This window comes from Urocampus carinirostris, chromosome 19, assembly GCF_059441175.1.
Source record: "Urocampus carinirostris isolate Australia breed hairy pipefish chromosome 19, RoL_Ucar_1.0, whole genome shotgun sequence".
Taxonomy (NCBI): Eukaryota; Metazoa; Chordata; class Actinopteri; order Syngnathiformes; family Syngnathidae; genus Urocampus; species Urocampus carinirostris.
In genome coordinates, this window is record NC_142367.1 from 27,063,097 (window position 1) to 27,087,026 (window position 23,930).

The window sequence follows — 23,930 nt, forward strand, 5'->3', positions numbered from 1 at the left end:
TTCCCAAGAAAGGGCTTTATTTTATTCTAATATATGTTTAAATATTCAACAAAATAATAAACATTTGCATCAAAATTAATGATACAGTGGATGAAAAACACCAATTGGATTTTTGCAAGCAAGCAATGTAGTAAAATCCGAAATAATTTTCATCAGAGCTTTTCAGGTTTTTTTTTTTTTTTTTTTTTTCAAACACTGCAATATACATATTTTGTTGTACTTAATAAAGTTTTCAAAATATTTTTTTCTTTATGTGGCCCTCACACATACCTTTGATAGGCTTCTACAACTGTACCAAAAAATGTCTTTTTATTTTAAGTGTGGACACAAATTGCCAGTAGTCACTTTGTAGCGAAGAGGCTAATGCACTCGTCCTCCGTTTGTCGTTTAGTCGCTTTAACTGTGAGCAGGGATCAGAATTTTCCGCGGATCCGCGGATTTCCGCTGTTTTTGAACCCCAAAGGCATTCCGACTTTTTCACTTTTTCTCTTGCGTAGCAAACAAATTCAAAATCCGACTGTCTCACTCTTTCCTTTATTGCTCTGGCGCACCCTGGCGGCCGTTAGAAAAATTGGCCGCATTGTCGCACAAGCTGCAGGGACTGAACTGCCCTGGTTTATTCCTGGACGCTGGCTATTTCAGCTGAAAATGAAAATCTCCATTCTGATCCCTGTGTGAGGTAAAAGCCACGCTGACATAAAGGGAGAATACAGAATTTGGAGAATGTGCTCTCTGGCGCATCGCATCATCGACTAAACCTCAATTGTAAACCAATGTAAAAATGGATGTACTCGCGTCTCCTGATATGATTGAATTTTAAGACTAAATGTATTTTTTTCCCCTCAGGGAAGACCACGGGTATCCCGATCCATGTGTTTGGCACAGAGACTCACATGACGGCCATTGTAGGCATGGCCTTAGGACACAAACCCATTCCCCACCAGCCCCCTACGGACGCTCACACAGCAAACTTCCTGCTAAACTCCAGCAATAATGTGAAGGTATATTGAACAGGGCCAGGGGTTGATATTGAGGGTCACTGTGTGCATAGGTCATAACCTGAACTTTTTCTTTTTTTGGGACGCTCCAGACTCCAGCTGCCACAAGGACGGCTTCATTCTCAGAAGCGGGGCCGTGCGATGATGTCACTCCTAGCAAAAAGTCCAAAGCGACAGGTAGCTCCACGCTCGGTCGTCTCGTGTAGGGCTCTCATGTCTGCTTCTTTTTATCCCTCTACTGTTGCCTTTCTTCTGCGATTCCTTTTATTTTTCTTTGCACACTGTCACCCTCATCTATTTTTTTCCCGTGCTTGTTTCTCTAAGACCCTCTTCATTCATTCCTGTGGCCTCTGAAGAATGTGGTCACAGGTGATTGGAAAGGTAAGTTGTGGGTGCGCCCTGACACCTTACCGCTCTGCTCCGCACACGTGCTCCGCTCGACTATGCATAGCTCACCATGCATCCTTTGCATTTCTCGCGTCATTGTTTTAAAGCGGAGAGCTCAAAATCAATTGAGTTAGGCGCCGCTGAAACTAGGGCCCGAAAGAGGTTGGGCCAAATGTGATTTTCCCAAAAAACAGGATTGACTAAAAACATTCTGCTGTTCATGAAGGGACAGTGTTTAACATTTTTCCACTACATGTCGCTGTCATGTGTTTTGCAACTGAAAATGAGTCCAAGAAAGACTGAATTTAAGCAAAAAGCACCCCTTTTTCCCCATTTCTACCTAGCCTTTCTCAAAGAAAGACAAAAAGAAGGGGAAAAGATTTTTTTAAAGGAATAACAAAATAAGAAAAAAGGAAAATCAGAATAAAAAGAAGTAGGGGAAAAGAAAGCAAAAAAAAAGAGAAATTCATAAATGAAAGAGAAAAATAGGGGGGGAACTGCAATTTTCCTCTTTCCTGTTTTTTTCTCTTATCAAAAGTAATAAGGTGTGTTTTAATCACTTTAAGTCTCCGTATATTGCCTTCGGTTTGGCTTTTAGCACTCGTTCTCGGTGGCACGACAGAATGCTGCAATGGCAAATGGGAAAATAACACACCGTCCCTTTAACTTTCATATTAAGGCGGGGGGCTCAAACCACGATCCTGTTTGAGACCCCTGTTATAAAGGTTCTACTAGTTGTCTCTGACACCCTTAGAACTGCTTTTTCTGAAAATGAGGATGTAAAATGTCACACAGTCACGCCAAGCTTTGCTTGCTCACCCAGTCTCGCTCATTTTTAAATGTTGAGAAAGTATTTAAGCAAGATTTTCTCATTTGTTGTTCCTTTTTTTGGGCGATGTGGGCTGGCAGAAGCGCAGACCTCGCCGAGCTGTGGCGTAGGTATGAAAGGGTGTGACGGTCCTGTTCATGTTCTTCCCACTTCCTCCTGTGTGCCTGATCTTTTATTTTTGCAACCATTTTAGTTTACTGTGATATTCTGTTTTTTTTCTCTTATGAGAAACTAACTTTGTTCTAATGAATTTGGAGTGTTTTGTTTGGGCCTTAGCAGGATATATTGGCAAAAGTATGATTTTAAACCAAATGAGCTTACTCTGCTACATCCTTAATAAAAAGCTGTCCAGAATGAAGGATTATTGCTATGATTCAAACATGAATGTTGATAAATTAAGCATATTGTAGTAAAAATGATTAATGAGTAGAAATGTGCATGTTGCTACATACCAATGCCATTTTTCCTCTTGAAATACTTAATAATCCCTTTTTTTTTTGCACTTTTCAAAATGCTCCCTGTTAACCCTGAAGCGTCTGTCAAATTGTGGTTCTTGCATTCATGTCTCCTGTCAAAATGCATGCAACGATCCATGTTAAGAATGTTTGATTCAAGTGGTCGAGGGCCCGAATGCCCTTAAAATATCTGCCAAACTCATTTGCTGGTTATTTACGTACAATAACAACTTTCAGCAGTAGTATACAAGTAAAAAACGTTTCATTTGATGCACAAAGATCTTCCTGATGGGATTTGTTAGCAGCACTTGTCACTCAAAATGAAGCAGATTTGATTTTTCACAAGCAATTTTTGGTTATTAATGCATATGACCCGGATGCCACTGTTTTACTACACCTCTTGTCTGTTTTACGTCGATGAAAAGTGTTTCACAGCAATATATTTATTAGGGGTGGGACGATGCGCTTTGGTCACGATTCGATTGTCTCACGATACTAAGGTGCCGATACTTATGATATCGCAACTCTCGATAAATGAGATTCAACAAGTATTGCAATTCGATATAATTGCTGACCGACATTCAATTTTGACTTCAATTTTACATTTTGGAGACAATAAACCATAAATTATGTTCAAACGATGCATATTTGTCTATGTCAGTCATTCTGGAAGCTGACATTTCAACAAAGACAAATGAGAACATAACATGTGCTGTATTTTCTTGACTACAAGGCGCACTGGGTTATAAGGCGCACCCCCAATATAGTTTTTTGTCTTATACTTTCCATACATAAGGCGCTACAGTGGGAACGTCAACGAAATAGTCAGATCATTCAGTCAAACTTATTAACCCCTTAACATTCCGACGGCTCGCAAAGAAACAAATACGTGTCTCAGACACGAACGGAAACGGTGTCTGTACGATGTCACCGATCCCTCAAATGTGTCATTCCACATATCATTAAGAAGGTTAAACTCTTGGGATTCAAGAAATGCCAACCATTTCTTAATTTCTATTTTTTTCGCTGGCAGCCGTGTGGACAGCAAAGTAAGAATTTTATTGTGCTTATGACAAACACTTTGAATTGAATCTAAAAATAGACTCAACACAGAAACATCAAGATCAGTCTGAAACAAGATACTGGGAAAGTATAAAGCTGGGGTAGCTCACCAAAGTCATCTTGCAGCCATCACGTTCAATAATAATACGCAATCATCCTCTTGCATCCGTGAATGTAGTAAATCCAACCGTGTCAAATATTGACACGCTAAAAAACACGCAATAATGCCGACAAATAAAAAATCTGCCTAGAAGCATCTGCATCGATGGACATTGCTTGTTGCTAGCTGGCTGTTTAGCCCCATAATTCCTTATTGCAAATAGACTACTCTAGTGAAAAAAGCTTTTTCCAGGCCGTAGAGCAACCATACACGTGATTCACATCTTTTTCGGTCAATTGCAGGCTTTGTTTTGCCCCGCTCCAGCCTATGCGAGCCTGTAAATGCTAAAAAGGACCCTCCTCCTTTACCTCCGAATGAGTAACTTTAGCCAATAGTGACTGATTTCCATGAGGGTTGACACAGTCAACATATTTACATATAATATTCAACATATTTTATTTTTTCAAATTCCTGTGATGCAGGTGAACATTGCTGTCCGCTTTTATACATTTGTGCAAAAACTGCCTCGAAGAGAAAGCAGCTTTGAAATGAAAGTGCTTGAAGTTCAAGTTTTGCAGACTGTTTTGTTCTTGTCGAGTCTTCCCGGGAACTGAATAAAAACCAAAATGGGTCCAAACTTTGGATTTAAAATCTATAGGCGCAGGCCTTAGTTCTCGTTGCTTGCTTCCTCGCTTTTACGTACCGGATTTGACTTCACAAAAATCGATTCCGGGGAGAAAAATCAATTTTATAAAATGCCAAAAATAAAATGACGATGTACACGAATCGATTTATTTGTATTTTTTTTTTTTTGCTTCGTGTCTCATAACCGAGTGACTTTCCTCTGTTCTCTGTTGTGGCACCTAACGATACTTCTTTGATCTTTACTATTACCGACTTTCAAAGCCGGTCACGAATCAAGCGTTTTCTGTGTTTTGAAGCCAAAGCGACCACACTCTTCAGCAAGCACACCAAGACGGTGGTTTGGGGCATGCAGACACGAGCCGTGCAAGGGATGTTGGACTTCGATTACGTGTGCTCCCGCGACGAACCTTCCGTGGCTGCGATGGTTTACCCCTTCACGTGCGTTCTCAGATATACTTTGTGACATCCGCTCTCGGATTAACATTGGGCGATTGACTGGACAGGGGCGACCACAAACAGAAGTTCTACTGGGGTCACAAGGAGATATTGGTGCCAGTTTACAAGAACATGGCTGATGCTATGAAGAAGCACCCAGAAGTGGATGTGCTCATCAGCTTTGCATCCCTGCGCTCAGCCTTTGACAGCACGGTGGAGGCCATGCAGCACCCACAGGTGAAGCCACGGTAGTCGAGCGAAAGGCGGCAGTCTGCTTACCGTTTGATGTTTTTAGATTCACACCATCGCCATCATCGCGGAGGGCATTCCCGAAGCCCTGACGAGGAAGCTGATCAAGACGGCCGACGAGAAAGGAGTCACCATCATCGGACCAGCGACGGTAATCGATTTCACCTATCAATGAGTAACCCAGCCAGGGGTGGAGAAGTCATGAGCTTTACGTTTCAGGTGGGCGGGATAAAGCCCGGCTGCTTCAAAATCGGCAACACCGGCGGCATGCTGGACAACATCCTGGCGTCCAAGCTTTATCGGCCCGGCAGCGTGGCATACGTGTCGCGGTCTGGGGGCATGTCCAACGAACTCAACAACATCATCTCGCGCACAACCGACGGCGTCTACGAGGGAGTGGCCATCGGAGGAGACAGGTCTGCCGCATTTGTTTTACATAATGGACGTTTAGACGTTCGTTATTCAAGGTGTCTTTTATTTATAATTATTTGAAAACGCACGAAGATCTTTTTTATTAATAACTTACTTTCTACTGTCTACATTTGGACACCTATGCTTTGCACCAGGTGTGTCTCTTCCTATGAGTACATCTGGCTCAGAGATCAAATTCACCTGAATTGGAAAAGATCCAAATTGTCTTCTCATGCTGAGGTCGAGTTGTCCTTGCCCTCATGTCGGTTTTAGATCAGGGTATGGTGTAATGTAGTTTGTACAGCCCTTTGAGACCTCTTGTGATTTAGCGCTATACAAATGACTTGAGGACAGGAGTGCAATACCGTGTTTCTATCACTAGCAGCAGGAGCGCTGTAATGCGTTTCTACTTTTAAAGCTTGTAAGAAGAAATGTCAATAGGACACTCATGCAAGTGTGACATCTCTTTTACCATGTCACATAGCTGAAGGTATATGCATTTTTCTGTTTGTTTGCAGTGTTTTGTGATATTTGTTTACAAAATAACTTGTTTTGAAACTATTATTCATCACAAAAATGACGGTCAAAATGAATGAACAACTGTTGTTGTGTTAGGGAGACATTTTTTTTTTTTTTTTTGTGACACGGGGTCTGATATTATTTTATGAGATGAAACATCACACAGTAAAATAAAATGCACTGAAAATTAGGACATTTTGTCTGGAAATGAGGTTTATTGTTGTATGCATACTATTACATTTTTAAATGCATACTTTATTTTCTCTCCATGTCTTTAACCACAAAAAGACAAAAGAAAATTGCTGTTATTTGTATCGTGCCTTATTTATTGCATGTTTGAATGCGGGTAAGAGGAAGTCATTTATTTGTGCTGTATGTTGTGCATATGGCATATTTAACAATAAAAGTGAAGTTTAGCACCCTTGTTTGATTTTGTCTCAAACGAGATGGTGTGGCTCTCACTGGAAAACAACTAAATATTTTGAATTCATGACTCTATGTCAAAAGGTTCCTGATCCTTGCTTTACTCAATGTCTTCTAGATACCCTGGCTCCACGTTTATGGACCATGTCCTTCGCTACCAGGACACTCCAGGCATTAAAATGATTGTGGTGCTGGGAGAGGTGGGAGGACATTTTTCAATGAGTTTTTATGTCTTTTGTTTCATTCCATCAACATTTTGAGGGATTGCTTTGTATGAATAATGCGTAAACTATTTCCCGTCATCATTTAGATTGGTGGCACAGAAGAGTACAACATCTGTCAAGGTATCAAAGAAGGGAGGATCACCAAACCGGTCGTGTGCTGGTGTATCGGAACCTGTGCTACCCTGTTTGCATCTGAGGTATGGTACAGCAGGAGAAACCACAGACTAGTTTCATTTAGGCTGGCTTTCAGCATGATTGGGCCATAGGTTGACTGCTCAATTCTAACGGCTGCAGTTGTCTGACATGAAACAAATGGATCCACTTCTCTCTAGGTCCAGTTCGGCCATGCTGGAGCATGCGCTAACCAAGCGTCAGAAACGGCGGTCGCCAAGAACCAGGCTCTCCGGGACGCCGGAGCATACGTACCCAAAAGCTTTGACGAGCTCGACGATGTCATCGGGTAAGAAAAAGGTCTTGAAATCTTGTAACTCACTTAAATGTCTTATACAATGTCCTTTATTACTGCTACTGTAAACAGGACAGTTTATGAAGAGCTGGTGTCCAGTGGCACCATTGTTCCGGCGCAAGAGGTTCCACCCCCGACAGTACCGATGGATTACTCTTGGGCAAGGGTGAGGACTCTTGAGACTCTTCTTGTAACCAAGTTGGAGAAACTGAAGTGTCTCATTAATATCGTTACGTCAGGAATTGGGCCTGATCCGGAAGCCCGCTTCTTTCATGACCAGCATCTGTGACGAGCGAGGCCAGGAGCTCATCTACGCTGGCATGCCAATTACAGAGGTCTTCAAAGAGGAGATGGGCTTAGGCGGAGTGCTGGGACTTCTTTGGTTCCAACGCAGGTTTGGCCACCGGGGGAAGAAAAACCCTTTTTAAAATGTACCGTATTTTCCGGACTATATGTAGCAGTTTTGTTTTATAGTTTGGCCGGGTGTGCGACTTAGTCTCTGATGAGACTCATCTGTGAAATGATGTTGATATTTTAAACCTTACCGAAAAAGAAGCAGAAGGCTAAATCATGTTTGGCATGCCTGATTTACAGTGTTCGGATCGATTTTGACCCATAGATATCTACTCTGTATAAACATAAAATGAAAGGCACAAGGCAAAACAGCTAATGGGGACCAAGATCCATTACTTGTTCCAAAACAAATAACGAGAGGAAAGTCTGGAAAAGTAGACACTTTTAGAGTTTTCTTTGCAGATGCAAATGTTTTGCAATATGTCCAGTCAATTTATGATTTTAGTTTTGGCTGTAGCTAATCATTCATAAATTTCCTGACAGTCAAGCAGCCTTGATGCGAGGAGTGCTACAAAGCACAAGGTAGAAGACCAACTTTGGATATTCTTAATTAGCAAGACGATTTGCTGCCTGGTAGATAAGACAATTTAGCTTTTTTTTTTTTTTTTTTTACATTTTTTTTCTTATTTTATTAAAGAAAAACATCTTGAAACGGGAAATAATACTTAATTATCAAGGTTCTCAATGTTTTTTCATTTACCTGATTTTGAGGTTCCGAGTTTTTCCTTGCCCTCGTCTAGGTTTTAGATCAGGGGATGGTGTAATAATAGTCTGTGGTTTGCCATAATCTGGTCTGAGCAGCCCTTTGAGACTCCTTGTGAGAAAGAGCTATATAAATAAACATGACTTGACTTGATTTAAAGCAGTCTGATTGTTTTCTGTGACGGTGACATAGAGGCTGAAGATTTCATTGGCTTTAGTGAATTTGGAGTGAAAACGATGGCTGTCCTGTACGCTAGAGTTATCTGAATAACTCTTGATATTTCACGTCGTTACTGAAACTAACCGGCATCTCAATCATGTAACGTTCGTATACTGTACAAACTGATTCACCTTGTTGTTCTTTGATTTTGAATTGCCTTTCAAGATGACATGCGCGTATACTCTTAAGCGAATCATTATCTGGAAGATGCGTTAAACAAATGTGGTCTAGAAAGTATGCCAATGATTTCTGCTTCCAGGTTGCCCCGCTACGCCTGCCACTTCATCGAAATGTGTCTAATGGTGACCGCCGACCACGGGCCCGCCGTTTCGGGCGCTCATAACACCATCGTGTGCGCACGGGCAGGCAAAGATCTCATCTCCAGTCTCACGTCCGGCCTGCTTACCATCGTCAGTACCCATCACACACTTTGGTTTGCTTTTCTTCTTGACAAACGGCGTTTTCAAGTTGGTACGTTTGTTTTAAGGGGGACCGTTTTGGCGGCGCCCTCGACGCTGCGGCCAAGCAGTTCAGCAAAGCTTTCGACAGTGGGATGCTGCCAATGGAGTTTGTCAACAAGATGAAAAAAGATGGCAAGCTCATCATGGGCATCGGACACCGTGTCAAATCGGTAAGTGCAATCTGTTTGACATCTTTTCACCTCCAAACTTCATCGTCAATCAAACGATCGCTTTGAGTAAAGTCTGCTTCCTGTTTCAGATCAACAATCCGGACATGCGGGTGCAAATCCTGAAGGATTTTGTCAAGCAGCATTTCTCTTCCACTCATCTGCTCGACTATGCCTTAGATGTTGAGAAGATTACAACCTCAAAGGTGCGGGAATAAGGAAGGGGGGGATAGATATAGCTAGTTTTGTTTGGTTGGTAGGTCCTGTTTTTCTTTAGATTTTGAAGTGCCTAGAAAAGGTCAAAGGGTTACTAAACTAACAATTATTTCCAATTAGATAAAGCTTGTGTAAATTGTCTTATTTAAATGAAATTGACCAAAAAGTATATCCATATGTAGGATATATGTATAAACTAACTTTCTTTGATCAAAAAAGAATATGAACAAGACCTTTTTAAAAAAAATATTAGATAGTAATATCTTATCAGTGAAAACAGCTACCGGTAAATCCAGATTGTATTTTATGAAGTATTCTCATGTTTTAAAAAACGGATTGGTGCCAGACCCGCTCTTATATTTTTCCAAAACATGTCTTTTGTTTTTCTTAGCCAGAGGCCTGGGCCTTCTATAAAATGAGTTTATAATTTTCTCTATTTTGTGAAGGTTGAATTCGGTAGTGCCACGAAAATAGTACGGCAATATTAAATGGCAACGCAAGTCAAAAAAATAAGATACGAATACCCGTTTGTGTATATTCACCACTTTTAGAAAAGCAATCCTTCGAAAGGACTATTTTTTTAGTACCATTTACTTGGGATTCATTCATGTAACTGTTTACAAGTTGAACTACATCATTTTCTTTTAAAGGTTTTATAATTAGTAATACTGTGTAAGTAACGTTGATCTTTAAAAACGTCTGTACTTTAATGTATTGTGTGAGCTGCTAAAAAATAGTGGCTGGGCCCGAGTTCGGAGACTGCTTACGCTAGTAACCATTTGTCCTCGGTTTACGACGACATTCCATTTCTACGGCTGTGACGAAAGCCTAACGTGCGATATGAGCCCGCCCTCCAGTTACTTGACAGTATTTGAATGTGATTGCAGAAACCAAATCTCATTCTTAACGTGGACGGTTTTATCGGCGTGGCCTTCGTTGACTTGCTCAGGACGTGCGGTGGTTTCACACGGTAAGGCCGCTAAAAACGAGAACTCGCTGCCTGCAAACTGTCGCGTATTGACCGACGCGTGACTTCCAGCGACGAGGCCGACGAGTTTGTGGAGATCGGCGCTCTGAATGGCATTTTTGTCCTCGGCCGAAGTATGGGCTTTATCGGTGAGTTTTATAAGCTGAACTTTCGCATCTTGATGTTATACAGTGCCGTGTATAAATATTTGTCCCCTTATTTTTATAATGATCACTCTCAATGGTTTCAGATTTTATAGCCAATGTTACTATCACTCAGAAACAATTCAAGGAAATACAGAAGGCACTTTTCAAATCATGATTCCATTTATTAAGGGACAAAAACAATCCAACCTTATCTGGCCCTATGTAAAAAAGTAATTGCCCCCTGAACCTATAGCAAGTCGGGCCACCTTTGGCAGTGATAACGCTCCTCTTGTTAAATCAAAAGTAACCGTTACTAAGCTCAGTTTTGGGAAAGCAGAGTTCAATTGCACAGGCCATAACAAAATCGATTGCTACCACCTGCGTTGAATAAAAAAAAATAAGTTTAATCTGCTAGCATGGTTCGTACAGGTGCTTGAAATACTTAGAAAAGCTTGAATTTTAATGTTGCGGTTACAAGGTTTGAAAAGTACCTTGAGTTTTGGGTGAAGTGCTTGTAAATGTTTTTTATTAGTCTGACTTGATAGAACATGCATCAACAGAAAGAATATGAATCAAGTCTTATTAAAAATGACGTCCACACACCTGCTCCGGTTGCATTATTTTCCCCTTATGTTTAACGGCAGCTGGCATTAGTTTGTATAGTGTCGTCATGTGAAAGGTCATGGCCCAGTATCCATCGTGCCCAAGAGGACAGGTAAGGAGACAAAGATGCCGGGTAGTGGGAAAATTGGCTTTGAACGTACTTAAAAAGTGCTTGAGTTTGGCCATGACAAAGGTGTACGAACCCTGTGTTAGATAAAGTGATGTAGGCTACAAAATCTCAAGAACACAATTAATATGCCACAATCTGAGGAAATTCCTGAAGAAATTAGAAAAAGTGATCGAAACTTAAAAATAAAATGATCAAAGTCGGCTTTATTTTCAATTCTACAGCATAAACAGAATTGAAATTGCATTTCTTTCAGCCCTCAGTGTCTAGAAAATAAAAAAAACACTATGAGCCACAAGTAGATCTTACGACACATAACGGACAGTGCGGACACATGTCATAAAGTGCATATGGTATCTTTGTAAACAAAGTTCTGATTCGTGCAAATGATGGTTCTGGAGTGAGATGCTTTGACCCTAGACCGGCAGTTCAGCAAAAAGCCTAATATGGCAGATTTAAAACTGTTTTGCAAAAAGAGTGGGCCAAAATTCCTCCACATCATTGAGAAAGTCAAGTCATGTTTATTTGTGATGCCCTTAATCACAAAGCGTATCAAAGGGCTGCACAGACCACAGACTATTATGACACCATACTCATGATCCCAAGAGCCAAGAAGAGATCTGCAGGTTGAAGCTCGTTCTCCATTCGGGCCCCGGCGCTGTGGAATGTTTTTCCCCTTGAGATTCGATTTGCAACCTCAGGTTAAACGTTTATATCTAATCTTAAAACACACTTCTATTCTAAAGCATATGAATGACCTACATTTTATGTTGACAATATCTGTGTATGATTTGCCCTCATGTAGGTTTTAGATCAGGGGGTTACCAATTATCGTAAACATTTGGTTTCTGTTATCTATGTCAAAAGTGGCCCATTATGGGGCAATTACTTTTTCACATAGCGAGCATGATAGCAGGAAACTTTCTTTTTGTGCTAGTGACTTTCAGCGGTCCAAAACTCCCATAATCTCCGGCGCTCCAGCCTCCCTCTCCTATTTTTCCTTTCATTCATTTTCTGTATAAATAAATTGTGTGTTCTTTCCGCCGGCCTGGTTCATTGGTTCCATTTTCTTGGGATTTGAGTTCATATCAGAACTGAAAATAACTCGATAACAATTTAATTTTTGTCTGTGTAGGAAATTCTAGGCTATACCAAAAAACTTGACTTGACATAGGTTTTGACTTTTTTGTGCCTTTATAAATAGAATCCTTGGGTTGTCTCTAAAATAAGTTTGATGGTCTGAAACCTTTGGTAGTGTGATAAATATGAAAGGAAAAAAAGTCAGGAAGGGCGCAAATACATTTTCACGGCACTGTAAATTCTGGAGGATTCTTATTTATGGAGTTGCTATTCTGACAGGCCACTACCTGGACCAGAAGAGGCTGAAGCAAGGCTTGTACCGACACCCCTGGGACGACATCTCCTATGTGCTTCCCGAGCACATGTCCATGTGACGCACCGGCGCAGCTCACCCGTCCGACGTTCACTCCCTCGCATCCTAGGGAATAGTCAGAAGTCGTATTGCAGGGCATCCTGATTGACCGTTCGGAATGGAAGCGTTCAACCTAGTTTTTAACCGATGAACGGGGAGATTATATTTTTAGATTTTGACAAATACGGCCAGAGAAACCCCAAAGTAATACGATTTGGATCGCTTCTGTTTTTGGACCGCATGGAATCGGGAGAAATGCCAACTCGTGTTTATATTTATCGTGACACTTTATTTATTCTTATAATAGTTTTGTCTGTTGCTCAGATGGTACAGTTACTTGTTTACTACTTTTAAGGCGGAGTCGGGCGATTCTTAGCGATACTCGGGCTCGTTTTGGTGATATCGGAATCACGTGCTCCCATACAGTTGTAGGTAACATACTATCGCAGTGTTAAACACATAATTGCCTTGCAAGTTCAACTCCTTCTGCAGTTTGAGATAGGTCAGGTTAAGAAAACAAAAGTAAAAAATGCTTAGCCAAGTAAAGGTGAGGTGGACTACTGTAAAATGAAGAAAATCTTTTGAAGGTGAAAGTAGGGGAATGGCTCCTAAACTACTACGATGCTCATGTGTTTTTGCCATAACATCGAGGTGTTCTAAATATCCCCAATCCATAGTTGCTTTGTGCTATCCAATATTGCTTTTATTTAATTGTGACAAACTTTTTTGTTTCTCTTTTTTGTAACATGCTGTCATTGTAGTTTAATAAAGACCCTATTTTACTTTTCATTTTGGGCTACTGTCTTAATGAGATGTTAGCTGTAGTACCCATCTGCCACACTTTTTACAGCAATAGAAAATGAATTGAAGGAGAGATTTTTACCTTCAGGATCAAAAACACCAACCAATCGTGGTCTTCCTTTCAAGACCACGTGATGGCGGAACTAAAAATATCCGGAACCTATATTCACACAGCCCCGTCGACATTCAAAGAGTGTTGCACCTTAATCGAGTTATTTATGTTTACAAACATTTTAATCGAAAACCGTCTATATCTACGCAATAAATAAAATGTCGACGTAATGTTTGTCCTAAAACAATATAAATACCCCAGTGAAAGCTCAGCGCTGCTTCTAAAACAGGTAAATACCTTCTGTGATAGTTTATGTATTAAACACTGTCAAATGAATATTTCGACTTCTTATGCAATTTTCTTGACATTCATTTGCAGGTTTCTAAAATCCCTTGGGTACGCGTTGCATTGCGAACTTTAGTGGATAAATGGCCTCAGCTTACGAAAAAGGAGGTGAGGATTGAATGATCCATTTAAATGGCGCTTCATTTCTGACCCGAGGCTGTTACTCAAGTTAAAAGTACCGTTACTTTCGAAAAATGTGACTCGTGTAAAGTTAAAAAGTCATCCAAATGATTACTTGAGTAAAAGTCATTGGTGACCGAACTACTCATGCACTAAGTCACTTTTGCAACGGCTTCCATCCATCCATTATCCGCATGCTTATCCACAGTAGGGTCGCAGGGGTGCTGGAGCCCATCCCAGCTATCTTCGGGCAGGGGGGCACACTGAACTGGTTGCCAGCCAGTTGCTGATTGTTATTTTTTTAAACGACCATTCAACCAGTTCCTCAAATTATCCAAGAGAAAAATACAGAGGAAAAAGAAGACCGCAAGAAAGAAAGCAAAAGCGAGAGATAACAGAAAGAAAGAGATAAGGAAAAGGAGAACGACAGTGAAAGAAGAGAACAGAGTTAAAGAAAGATAAAGAAAAAGTAAGAGTAAGATAGAGAGAAGAGAAAAATATACAGAGAAATAGAACAAAAGAGAATTAAAGAGAGAGGAGCGATAAAGTGAGTAAGAGATAAACAAATGGTAAAAATAAAAAGAGAAACAGAAAAAAGAAAGAGATGACGTGAGAAAGAGGGATGTGCCTGTTATTTGGGAAATAAAAACGGTAACCTAAAACGCAGCATACATTTATAAAAATAAAATGAAAACCTCTTGAAATACATTTTAAGGTTCATTTCTCTTTACCTTTGGGGTTCATGGCAGATCACTCGCACACGACGGTTTGCTACCTGCCTGCTTGTGTCGCTGCTCCTTTAAAAAGGGGGGGGGGGGGGTTCAGTAACTGATTCAATGTAGCCTAATCCAGTGGAGTACGTTTTTATTCACAAATCAACTCAAGTAAACGGGATAGTGATTTGAAGATACTCCTAGAAATACAAAATGTCCCCAAACTCGGGTTAATGTAACGGAGTAAATGTAATCTGTTACTACCCATCTCTTATTCTGACGTGTGATCAATATGGAAGAAGTGTCATGAAACGTAACCATTTTTTTTTTTAAATCATTAAATTTGAGCATTTTCCCTTGACAAACATCGGAACAGGGTCAAAACAACTTGAATTCAATCATTCCCAACAACACTCACCTTTTTGTTGTATCTTTTTGAAAATAGCAAAATCTCTGCTCGTTTCCTCCTTTTAGCTCCTGTCGGAGTTAAGCAGGAGCTCCGTGCTGATGAAACGGCGCCACCTAGTGGAAGAAAAGCTCGAGGCCATGCGACAGGCCGGGGCTGCCGCTTTGCACGTAAGTCGAGTGAGCCTGCAGATGATATTCAACGCAAATGTCCTCTTGAATCGAGTCCACTTCTCTTTCTTTGATCAGGTGATTTGTGACTTTGATATGACGCTGACCAAATTCGCCCACAACGGCAAGAGAGTTCCAACAACTCATAGTAATACATTCAGATTGTAATCCTTTTTTTTTTTGGGCACGGACCGAGGGGACTCTGCCTCACTAATATCGAGCCGTCGTTGTTTAGTCCCCGCTTGAAAATATGCCCCGTCCCCACCGATGCCGAGACCAAACCTACGTCCTCGGCAATACGCATTTACATTCTCTTTCCGCATCGACAGACATCTTGGACAACGCGCTGTTGGTGAACGAGGACTGCGGAAAAAAGGTACTTTTTTCTCTTTTTTTGTTTAAGATCGGTTCAAGTTCAAAATCCATCGGTGTCTTCTCTCTTTATTTGAAGTGTCTACTAAACCAGTGATCGACTACTTTTTCTGTACCGGATTGTTTTTTTTTTGATCTGAGAATTTTCTTAAGGCCAGACTCACGAGTAACCTTGCTAATAAGAATTCAAATATTACCATTTTAAAGTATGCATATGTTGTTTTCAATGACTATTATGCTTTCAATTCCCTTTTGCAGAAGTTTGGAGTTAATTGCGTTCATTGTCTCAAGTATTTGTGTTTTAAAAAATCAATCTCTGACATTGTTTGAAGCAACTGCGTGCCATATTTGGTACAAAAACATTGATTTCAATAATGGGCCGAAATACATGGACTATCATACTATTTTTTGATATATATAAAGCAAAATCATAGCTTGAGAATTGTATTTTTCTCTTACATAAGTGGCACTGCTTTTCCTTCGCATTACTTTCTGGACCGGTTTGCACGCCGGGGGCGTCGTTGACGTCACGCAATTTCCGGACATTTTCAACATCTTACCTAATGTTTAGGATTATGTGTACAGTAATGCTAATTGTAATTCACCCTGGTCAATCCTGGAAGGGAGATTATCACATGTGAGGTCCTTTCTCCAGGTTTCTCTTTTCTCCTCACACTGAGGTTTTTGAGTTGTTCCTTGCCCGCATGCTGGTTGAAGATCAGGTCATTGTGTCATTTTGGAATTGTAATCCTGTGCAGTCCTTTGAGGCATTTTTGTGATTAAGGGCGTCATCAATAAATGGGACTTGACTAGCATTTGACAACAGTGCCAGCTAGTGGTCAAATATTACTCACTAGCGCTTTAGGGAAAAAGAATACACAAATGATTGGATAAAAACATACGGGAGGAAATAGGAACTTGGATGAAATCTGTGTAACTAACGAAGAACTGTTTTCTGAATGAATATTATTGTATGAAATGTTTTTGAATGCTTCATGATAAATGCTTCTCCTTCAAATATTCTGGGGGAGGTTTTTCTTCATTTCTGAAATGAAAAATGAAAAAGAGGGGCACTTACTCTTTCAGGATTCCTAAAAATTTCAACATGTTTTTGAACCATGAAAAATGAACACTATCAACTAGGTTTTATAAGTTGATGTATTTTCTAACCCATCTCTTAATAGTTGACCTTTCAATCAAAAGGGATACCAGCTTTAAATACTTTGAGGTCCTTGACAAATTGAGGTACCGTGCAGAAAAAAAATCAATTCTATTTGCTTCCAGATGAGGGAGCTGTTGAACACCTACTATCCTATTGAGATTGATGCGAGCCTGACTGTTGAAGAAAAGCTGCCCTTCATGGTGGAATGGTAGGAAATAAATGACGTTTTTGAAACAAAAGACAGTCATTCTGACAACGATTTATGCTTGTTTTTGGGGAAGGTGGACCAAGGTTCACAATCTACTGGTGCAGCAAAAGATCAGGAAGGATCTTCTCCCCGCGGTTGTCCGGGAGGCCACACGCGACACCTCCATGTTTAGGTAGAATGCTAATTATCATGAGAATTATTTGGATGTCGCATTTGTGAGACTTAATGGATCGCTCCATGTCTCGAGGGATGGTTGCAAGACCTTTTTGGACCATCTGGCCCATTGTCACATCCCTCTTCTCCTCTTCTCGGGTGGCGTCGGAGACGTGCTGGAGGAAGTCCTCCGGCAGCACGATCTTCTCCATCCCAACATCCGCGTCATCGCCAACTACATGGACTTTGACCACGCTGTGAGTTCTCGCGTAGCGTACGGTGCGGGTGGGTAGAGGAGCTGCCAAACGTTCTCCGGAACAGCTCATGTGACCTTAGAAGAATGTAAATGACAGGAGAAGGACTATGGTGTTACTATGATAGCATCTCATGTAGTGTGTTGCCCTCTTAAATGACATTAGTACCATGGGACTAGTGTTGTTTTCACTCCAAACGCTGGCATCTTATTGCACGCCTATCCACTCGCATTTACTTCTTCTGCGCCAAAAATTTAAAATTATTTTACTGAAAACTAGCCGCGTCTCCTTACGGTGCTGTTGTTTTCCTCTATGCAAATCGGCTTCCATGCAAAAATGAGCGCCTTCGATGTTAAGTTATATTTATTTCTTGAGCCCTTTATCACAAAAAGTGTTAAAGGGTTGCACAGAGCACAACAAAAACTAGTGGAATATAACATCAGTTACCGTAAATTCCGGACCATAGAGCGCACCTGATTATAAGCCGCACCCGCCACTTTTGTACTTACACAAGCCGCAACTTTATATAAGGCGCGTGCGCCCGCATCAAAACATGTGACATCATCACAAGTTTGATCCAGACCAAGCTGTAGGTTCCGCGATTGTAATTAATTAGATAGTACACAATCCTAAAACCACAGTCGGCATCATGAATAGAAAATGATACCAGTAATTAACGTATGATGCAGACTTGTAAAGTCCGGGTCCCGTTGTAAGTAATCCAAGGAAAATAAAATGTATATTTCCAAAGTTAAGGGTGGGAAAAATATAGATCCACTATTGTCCGCTGCGACAACAAACACCGGTAACTCAGCTTTACCCCACTTCCCGTCAGTCCGCGTTTGCTCCGCCCCTTCTTTTTGAGTGGCCCGTACAACACATAACAGAACAAGTCTCTAAAATAAATACATGACAAAAATATACAGTCGCAAATACATATTATACACGGTTACACATATTTACGAAGAAAGACGGTACGCCGATAGTGTTTTCAAAGCTTTAATAATAATAATAATAATATAACTTTCATCCCAAACCGTGCCTGTGAAAGGTACCAACGCGCTAGTAGCATCACGCTCACAATGCATCAAGCGTGCCTGTTAAAAAAAAAGCATCCCGTAGATGTGAAATGAACGGTAGATCGTCCTCAACTTCCTCCACATAACGATCACCATCAAAGGCGTCTTCCTCATTATCGGAAAGAACTTCTCTCGTACGGACAATTTGAACGTAAACTAAGAAGATGCGGTCTTTCTCGGCGCACATATTCTACTGCTCTTAATCTTACCTTTTATACCGCAGCGCCGCTGACATCAATTGGCCGCTTCACTGTATAAGCCGCAGGGCTGAACATTTGGGAAAAAGGTAGCGGCTTATAGTACGAAATTTACAGTTTATAAAATATTTTTGTGGGAATATTTTAAGCTAAATATGGAAAAAGAAAATATGCAATTTGGTTGACATGGAATCAAAAAGCCAAATAGGATGATATCAATGATAATATTTATTTTCAGCACAAGGATACTGCTGGAAGTTTCAATTTCCCTACGGGATGAATAAAGTATCTATCTAATAATATTGTAATGTCAAGTTCAAATTTAGGTTAAAAAAAACGGTATGGGAGCCAGACCAAAACTAAATAGCTAGCTCGTCAGGACTCCAACATTTAGCTTGATAACGATCAGAAAGAGATCAAATAGGAGCTGGATTTCATGCTAAAAGGTCGGTATCAAGCTTGCTAAATAGCCCAAAATGTAGGCTGATAGCTAGCTACAAAGCTAATCTGCACAGTATACATTGCAAGGGGCTTCCTTGCTTCTGTCATTTCTATCTCTTCTCTTACCATTCTTCATATTTTGTCCTTAACATTGTTGGTATTTTTTTCTGAGCTTTATTAGTACATTCTCATTAGAATGATTGAAGTTCAGACCGTCAATTATTTTCATTGTGGGGAATGCCAAAATCCAACGCAGTTTTCTAGTTTGGAAACAACTATTTTATAAAGAAAATTTGCTAAAAAAAACCTTCAATCGGTCACGCGTGCCGAAAAGTAGCGCCGAGTGCTATCGTATTGTCCCGAGGCTTTGTCTTCGCTGTAAAATAAGCATGGTGTTCCTCTACCTTGACATGTAGTACTGTCTTCTTTTTTATGACAAAAGCATGAATCTTAATTTGGAGCAAAAACTGGCTGTTTCATTTGTTCAATTTTGGTTTGTGTTCATTTATGTTGAAATGAACATTTTCTTTCTTCAATTCAAATGAATGAATGGTCTTTGAACCGGCCGATCGTCCGAATCTGGTCTCTGTGACTTCCCCCAGGGAGTCCTGCGGGCTTTCAAGGGCGACCTGATTCACACGTACAACAAACGGGAGCGCGCGGCGTCGCTCGCCCTCGGCGTCCCCGGAGCGCCGGCCCGACGCAGTGTGCTGCTGCTGGGAGACAATTTGGGCGACCTGGACATGGCGGCCGGCGTACCCCGGCCCCGCCCGCTCCTCACCGTCGGCTTCCTCAACGACCAGGTAGGGAACGGAATCCTCACGACATTACACGTGCTTTCCGAGCAGACCTTATTGCCTCGCCCCAAAACAAGATGCGGGTAGATCTCGAGAGACGTTTATTCATCTTCGGCAGAGTTCTCGTTCGTCTAAGAGACAATCGGCTTTTTATATCCTCAGACAACATTTCATGTTACTTAGCGCGTCCCCCTCGCGTTTATCTTAAAATGCACGCTACCGGACACAATGTTTCTTCCCGGAATATTTTCGTCTTCTTTCGACATTCCGGAGTTACACAATTTCCCAAAAACTCGTTAGGCTCAGCCTGACATCCAAATTTCTGGCTTGACCGCATGTTCCACGCCAAGAAGAATGTTTTTACTTGGCGATCGATAACATTGACACTCGGGAGAAACGAGCCCGGAATTTCTTGTTTGAAACTAACGTGTTCTTCTTATGACAAGCGCGACTCCAATAAACCACAACGGTGGCCCTCCAGGGTAAATAGGCACAAAATATTTACAACGTGATTATAACGCACAAAGATGAATGAAAACTTTATTTCGAACATTAAAAGAAAAACGGGACAAAAACAATGAATCGACGACAAAATAACATGTTGGAAAAGGGGTAGTCGGAAGCAGATGCTTATTTTCCCTACTCCTTTATCATCCCTATTTACAAATCCTCCTTTCCTCTTGTGTCTAATTCAACAAAATTGCATGGATATACTTATAATATAGGTCAGATATCCATTATAATAATGACAATAGTCACTCATCTTCGTAATACCCATCCCCGATGATAATAACAAGACATAATATTTATAATAACAGTTATGATATAATAGCAATGACAACAAGTTAACCATAGTTTTAAACGCAGTATTTCCAATCTCACTTTTCTTCATCCCTGTATTCCGCCAATAATGTTTCCCTGTATTTCAATTTGTAAATGATTCCAAAGTTTGACTCCGCACACACACACACACACACATACTTTTCCTGGTGGTTCTCACCTTTGGGATTTTGAATTATTAAGTTATAATTTCTCTCTTTCCTAATGAATCATTTTTGGGATGTTTTCTGGCACTAGGTTTTTGTTGACCTTAAATAACAGTTGTGACGTGAAAAATGGAGTGGTTTATCGTGGTGAATGGGGACCAGGACCCCCGTGAACAGTAACGTCGCACCTTCACAAAATCCCCCAGATCCTCGATGTCATTACCGACTCCGAATAACAACGATACATATGACACATTACTAGATCCGAAAAACTTTTGAGTGTCAGAAAATGCTAGCATCAGTTGTCCTTGAATGGAGCCAAATCTCCGCCCTGATTCAAATAGCACTGTTCCAAACGGAGTGACCTATCCTGCCAGCTTTTTCCATTTTCCTGTTCTTTCTAGATAACGACCTCCTTTCTTTTTTACTCGTTTAGCAAGTCCTATGAAAGTGGCTGCCCTTTACGTTAACGTGCAAGAACAAGTAGCTCTTTACGACCGTTGAATGTTTTCTTCAGGTGAAGGCGAGGAAAGAATCCTACGTCAAGGCTTTCGACGTGGTGTTGGTGGCGCCGGACGATACCATGGACGTCCCCAACGCCATCCTGGGCTTTGTGACGTCACGGAGGGAGCCTTCTTGAGACCGACAGGTGACCGCACTCGATCTGGTTTTTGCCGTCTCTTTGGCACTCCACGCCCTGACAATCTCTTGTATTTTACCTTACAAAATATTGATATATATATATTTTTTAAACGTGTTTATTGATGTATTTTAACATGTAATATCACGCATTTACCTCCAATATTGACATCTTCAGTTTCGTGCAATGTTATGGAAAGATGAGTTAGTCTCACTCTCACTCTTGCTCAAAAAATTGGGCTAACATTGAAATCATGATCATCCCATTGTCATAACTTCACACTAAGCACTTGATATACAAATGCTGCTCATTTTGTCAACTTTCAGGTTCCCCTTATTAGAATGGAGTGTCCAGAGGTCTTGTTCCACCCACCACGGAAGCAGAACCACCACAGCATCAAGACCTGAAACAGACTGGGGGGGAAAAAGGCAGCAGTACTTCAAGGATTTTGCTTTTTCTATTTCTCCTCTCTTAAATGGGACAGTGTGTGTAGTATTTGGCACCTTCTAGTGGTAGAAAATACAAATTATTTATGAAACAGGAAGTTTAAAATGTGTAGAATATTTATTTATTACCATTTTTTTTTATAGTTTTTCCCTTTTGTTACCATTTTTCTTGTTTCCCCCTTATTCCATGAAAGCCTGGGCAAAAAAACAATGATAATTCTATATAACTCATTTTATGAGGTATTTTTATATGACACACTGTCCCTTTAAATATTGAAGCAAAGAAGTGTATGCTCGCTGTACTTTCCACTTATGGTCTTGATTGGCTGAAGGAATTAAAATGACCAAATTATCTTTCTTCTCATTTATTGACCCGGCCTCGAGCAAACGTTTTGAGTTTCGAGTATTTTTAGCAGGAAGAGGACGGCTCTCTTTGGGTGAGGCTCATGTTAAAGGATAGTTGAAGTTTGTATCAATACTATTTTCACATCTAGGGTAACCTACACGGAATGCCATATTTTCATTAATAAAAGGTTGCTTAAACATACGGACATTAAAAAATAATCAAAATAAATGCAACTTGCATTCATTTTGCATAAAATGATTCTCACCTCAAGGCAGTTGTCATTGTTCACCATCTTGCTGCTACGGGTAGCCCAAAATCTCAAAAGGACTCCAAAAAATGAAGAGCATAATAGTGTCTTTGGTCACTGAAAAAAATGATAAGAAAACACAAGCTGATATAAAAAGATATTTGGATTATTTTTTAAAATAAAGAAACTCTAACTTATTTGACTTACTTACTCTAACTTATTTGACTTACTTACCTGAAGTCAGATGTGCTCAAAAATTACAAAATCATCTACAAAGCCAAAAACGCAAGAGGAAAATTAATGACCAAAAACAAACCTCATAAATTGGAACGTAACTGCAAAAGGGATGGAATTGAAAATCACCCGACTCAGTGTCGAAAACGTAAGGGGTTAGTATGTCGAAAAAATTGAAAAAAACGTAAGGGGTTAGTATGTCGAAAAAATTGAAAAAAACGTAAGGGGTTAGTATGTCGAAAATATTGAAAAAAACGTAAGGGGTTAGTATGTCGAAAAAATTGAAAAAAACGTAAGGGGTTAGTATGTCGAAAATATTGAAAAAAACGTAAGGGGTTAGTATGTCGAATATTGAAAAAAACGTAAGGGGTTAGTATGTCGAAAATATTGAAAAAAACGTAAGGGGTTAGTATGTCGAAAATATTGAAAAAAACGTAAGGGGTTAGTATGTCGAAAATATTGAAAAAAACGTAAGGGGTTAGTATGTCGAAAATATTGAAAAAAACGTAAGGGGTTAGTATGTCGAAAATATTGAAAAAAACGTAAGGGGTTAGTATGTCGAAAAAATTGAAAAAAACGTAAGGGGTTAGTATGTCGAAAATATTGAAAAAAACGTAAGGGGTTAGTATGTCGAAAATATTGAAAAAAACGTAAGGGGTTAGTATGTCGAAAATATTGAAAAAACGTAAGGGGTTAGTATGTCGAAAATATTGAAAAAAACGTAAGGGGTTAGTATGTCGAAAATATTGAAAAAAACGTAAGGGGTTAGTATGTCGAAAATATTGAAAAAAACGTAAGGGGTTAGTATGTCGAAAAAATTGAAAAAAACGTAAGGGGTTAGTATGTCGAAAATATTGAAAAAAACGTAAGGGGTTAGTATGTCGAAAATATTGAAAAAAACGTAAGGGGTTAGTATGTCGAAAAAAAGACGCAAGGGGTTAGTATGTCGAAAATGTCAAAAAAAAAGACATAAGGGGTTAGTATGTCGAAAATGTCGGAAAAAAGACATAAGGGGTTAGTATGGCGAAAATGTCCAAAAAAAGACGTAAGGGGTTAGTATGTCCAAAAAAAGACGTAAGGGGTTAGTATATCGAAAAAATTGAAAAAAACGTAAGGGGTTAGTATGTCGAAAATATTGAAAAAAACGTAAGGGGTTAGTATGT

At 40.2% G+C, this 23,930-nt stretch overlaps 2 protein-coding genes across 4 annotated transcripts in view; both read left to right on the top strand.

Moving 5' to 3' along the window:
• LOC148347878 (ATP-citrate synthase) overlaps positions 1-13,387 on the top strand; it is a 30,736-nt gene extending 17,349 nt beyond the window's left edge. For 2 of the 3 annotated variants that reach the window (XM_088324376.1, XM_088324377.1), the window contains exons 12-29: positions 847-1,001; positions 1,091-1,175; positions 2,295-2,324; positions 4,773-4,914; positions 4,980-5,148; positions 5,207-5,311; positions 5,380-5,576; positions 6,632-6,713; positions 6,824-6,934; positions 7,070-7,197; positions 7,276-7,369; positions 7,443-7,597; positions 8,739-8,889; positions 8,967-9,110; positions 9,200-9,313; positions 10,211-10,293; positions 10,363-10,439; positions 12,526-13,387. In XM_088324376.1, coding sequence (XP_088180502.1) covers positions 847-1,001; positions 1,091-1,175; positions 2,295-2,324; positions 4,773-4,914; positions 4,980-5,148; positions 5,207-5,311; positions 5,380-5,576; positions 6,632-6,713; positions 6,824-6,934; positions 7,070-7,197; positions 7,276-7,369; positions 7,443-7,597; positions 8,739-8,889; positions 8,967-9,110; positions 9,200-9,313; positions 10,211-10,293; positions 10,363-10,439; positions 12,526-12,620 — 2,117 coding nt within the window. In that variant the 3' untranslated portion in view covers positions 12,621-13,387. The remainder of the gene's footprint in view (positions 1-846; positions 1,002-1,090; positions 1,176-2,294; positions 2,325-4,772; positions 4,915-4,979; positions 5,149-5,206; positions 5,312-5,379; positions 5,577-6,631; positions 6,714-6,823; positions 6,935-7,069; positions 7,198-7,275; positions 7,370-7,442; positions 7,598-8,738; positions 8,890-8,966; positions 9,111-9,199; positions 9,314-10,210; positions 10,294-10,362; positions 10,440-12,525) is intronic. The other variant, XM_088324378.1, reaches the window with a different exon arrangement.
• Positions 13,388-13,575: 188 nt separating this feature from the next.
• Positions 13,576-22,105, top strand: LOC148347879 (7-methylguanosine phosphate-specific 5'-nucleotidase-like). Its single transcript, XM_088324379.1, has 11 exons — positions 13,576-13,740; positions 13,830-13,904; positions 15,104-15,205; positions 15,284-15,353; positions 15,535-15,581; positions 16,862-16,947; positions 17,021-17,119; positions 17,195-17,357; positions 19,674-19,874; positions 21,372-21,503; positions 21,821-22,105. The coding sequence occupies exons 1-10, from the start codon at positions 13,681-13,683 to the stop codon at positions 21,492-21,494; spliced, it is 1,026 nt and encodes a 341-aa protein (XP_088180505.1). The 5' UTR covers positions 13,576-13,680; the 3' UTR covers positions 21,495-21,503; positions 21,821-22,105.
• Positions 22,106-23,930: the final 1,825 nt, after the last annotated feature.

What these genes read in the sequence shown, in the direction of transcription:
- LOC148347879 (XM_088324379.1), top strand. Translation starts at nt 13,681, where the DNA reads ATGTTTGTCCTAAAACAATATAAATACCCCAGTGAAAGCTCAGCGCTG. An exon ending in CAGCGCTGCTTCTAAAACAG is followed by an intron (nt 13,741 to 13,829) that starts GTAAATACCTTC and finishes ATTCATTTGCAG; the next exon opens with GTTTCTAAAATCCCTTGGGT. An exon ending in TCGGCTTCCTCAACGACCAG is followed by an intron (nt 19,875 to 21,371) that starts GTAGGGAACGGA and finishes TGTTTTCTTCAG; the next exon opens with GTGAAGGCGAGGAAAGAATC.